The 2,388-nt window shown below is 48.5% G+C and overlaps 1 protein-coding gene across 4 annotated transcripts in view; it reads right to left on the bottom strand.

Annotated features, from left to right (window-relative positions):
• Nucleotides 1-2,132, bottom strand: part of ZNF286A (zinc finger protein 286A) — a 79,481-nt gene extending 77,349 nt beyond the window's left edge. Inside the window, exons 1-3 of one of the 4 annotated variants that reach the window (XM_023529968.1) lie at nucleotides 1,780-2,132; nucleotides 1,134-1,368; nucleotides 109-197 (exon numbers count right to left, since the gene is read on the bottom strand). In XM_023529968.1, the coding sequence (XP_023385736.1) occupies nucleotides 109-197; nucleotides 1,134-1,170 (126 nt within the window). In that variant the 5' untranslated portion in view covers nucleotides 1,171-1,368; nucleotides 1,780-2,132. The remainder of the gene's footprint in view (nucleotides 1-108; nucleotides 198-1,133; nucleotides 1,369-1,779) is intronic. The other 3 variants (XM_011358990.2, XM_023529967.1, XM_023529969.1) reach the window with 3 other exon arrangements.
• Nucleotides 2,133-2,388: the final 256 nt, after the last annotated feature.

Here is a 2,388-nt window from a genome sequence, read left to right as displayed (position 1 = left end):
CAGATGGGCTCTAGCGGACAAAGAAACTCTACATCAAAAAGAAAGGAGTGCATCTGTACTCTGAGAAATAAGGTGGAATTTCAATAATCAGTAGAGACTCACACTGACCTGAGATCTGGCTGTAAGGCGCAGAGCTGCCACTTCTTCCTCTTCTGTGCTCTTCTCTTGTGAAAAGAAAGAATCCTGGGAAAACATAGCTGAGGGGAAGAAAGCAGTAATGATGGAAACTAAATCTATTTTGTGACTCAGATTCACAAGTCTAAAAAGACCTCCGCCATACAAGTGATGCTCCCTATAAACACTTCAACTGAAGGGAGCCCAAACAACTCATGCTCCTAGGATCATGGAGAATGTCCAGGAATGTTACTACTTGGGGCTTAAATTCATTGTTGCCATAATCATAACACCTACTGGAAGATGATATTCTCTAATCTAGAAGTTAGAATAAATCAGTTTATTTCCAAGCTGAATTTATATTAAATTAATATCAGAAAAATACGCTCAGTTCTCAAAATTCACCCTGTAAACTTATTTAAAACGCAGATTGCTGGATCTCACTTCCCAATAATTATCATTAGTTGAGTCTAGGGTGCAATTCAGAAATCTAAAAAGCACTTCAAGGGGTAATTCTGAGGTTGTAAGTCACAAATCAAACTTCAAGAAAGACCAGTCTGGTCAGTCGCTGACTTCTTCTAGATCTGTGTTCAACTACGTACGTAAAACAAAAATATTCGCTCTATAGAAATCATGAGCTTATTCTGCAAAATCAAATAACATATGTGCGAACCAAAAAAACCAAATTTCCAGACTCACTGATTGAGACTAGGCATAATCGTTTGGGGAAAACGTGTGAGAAAAGTAACTGAGACTTTTCTTTGCCTTAGAAGCTAACATTTAGCTGACATTTTGGAGGAGGCTTCGAAGGATCCACTGTGCACACAGCTGGAGTGAAAAGGGGGGTGATCCTCTACCAAGCACTCTATTCTCACTCAAAGAGCTCACCCATCTCCCAGACAAAGGAGACTGGACAGCGCTGTCTGCCAAGAGCCACCTCCCCTGAGGTAACTGGTTTCCCTTCAGGAAGAATTTCGCCCTTCCACAATACAAGTTCAACCTACTTCAGCAATTCTTACCTCTCTTCTCGGGCGTTTTGTCCAGATCTCTCTCCATGATTAGCACCTCCTCCTGGTTCTGAAGATTCTGATCTCCCACTCCGCCCCAATTCAGACAGGATAGTGAGAAGTCTCTCGAGGCCTCCTGGTCCTCCTCCCTGCCTTCCCTCTACGGGCTCTGCTGAAAGGCTTCAGTCAAGTCAGGTCTGGCTTCTTCCTCACTCTCGAGCCTGGCTCGGTGCTACGAGGCTGGCACCTGGAAACACGGGGGAAGCATCCCTGAGACTGGATACTAAGATGCCTGTTTCTGCCGCTTGGAACTGTCTCTGGGGAGACCGACCAACTGGAAGAGACGGCGCTGGGGCTGCTGCTGAGGTACAAGGCGCGTAGACAAATCCTACCACGCTCGAGGATCTCTCCGAAGCCCCGCGATGGCCCCGGGGCCCGCCCGTCCCGCCCAGCCAACACAGCGCTTGCACCCGCGTCGCGGGGAGGCGGCAGCCGCGGGAGAGATTCAGGCCGGAGCGTGAGGGGATGGGACTCACGGTCTGCCCTTGATGCCCCTTTCACAAATGCGCACTCCGGCCCTGACTCCGCACAACTTGAGGCCCGGTGGGTCACCACAGAAGCCAAGCGGAGACAAGCGATGTCTGCAAGACCAACTCACCTCCCATCCCGGGCTTGACAAAGGCTACGAACTTCTTGGGCCAGCATGGAGTCGCGCAGGCGTAAGGAGTGGGCAATCCTGGCGGGCCTCATCCAGCCCCGGAACTACGATTCCCAGAAGTCTACGGGGGTTGCCCGACTTCGTTTCTCAGCAGGTGGGAGCCTAAGTAGTGCTGTTGGGGGAAGCGAGCAGCCGTCGCCCTCCCTCTCGCGAGAGTATCGGGCTGCGTATCTTGCGTCTGATCCACTGTCCTGGAGCGCGAACGCTAGAGACTGGAATCCGAGTCCGTTCTGGTACGAGCTTGTCTGCACGTGGATTACAGCACAATGCTTAGGGCTACTGAGGAGTTCAACCTAAATTACTCTAATGTAAGATATATTAGAGGAATATATGGCTTTTCTATGGTTTTTTTTTTTTGTCCTCAAACTCCTTTGCCTTTAAACAATGTGAAAGTTGTACGTCTAGAAACAAAAAGCAGGTTGTATACACGTTGCCCTTTTAAAATTTTGCCCACTCTTGCACCACTGCACAGTGTAGCCTTAGAGCTGGGCTGGGAGAGGAGTGGATACTAGTAAATACAAGCAGATCCACTTCGAAGGATTTTATTTA

This window comes from Pteropus vampyrus, unplaced genomic scaffold (assembly GCF_000151845.1).
Source record: "Pteropus vampyrus isolate Shadow unplaced genomic scaffold, Pvam_2.0 Scaffold44, whole genome shotgun sequence".
Lineage (NCBI taxonomy): Eukaryota > Metazoa > Chordata > Mammalia > Chiroptera > Pteropodidae > Pteropus > Pteropus vampyrus.
Note: the sequence above shows the minus strand (reverse complement) of the source record. Positions and strands in the feature narration are given on the sequence as shown.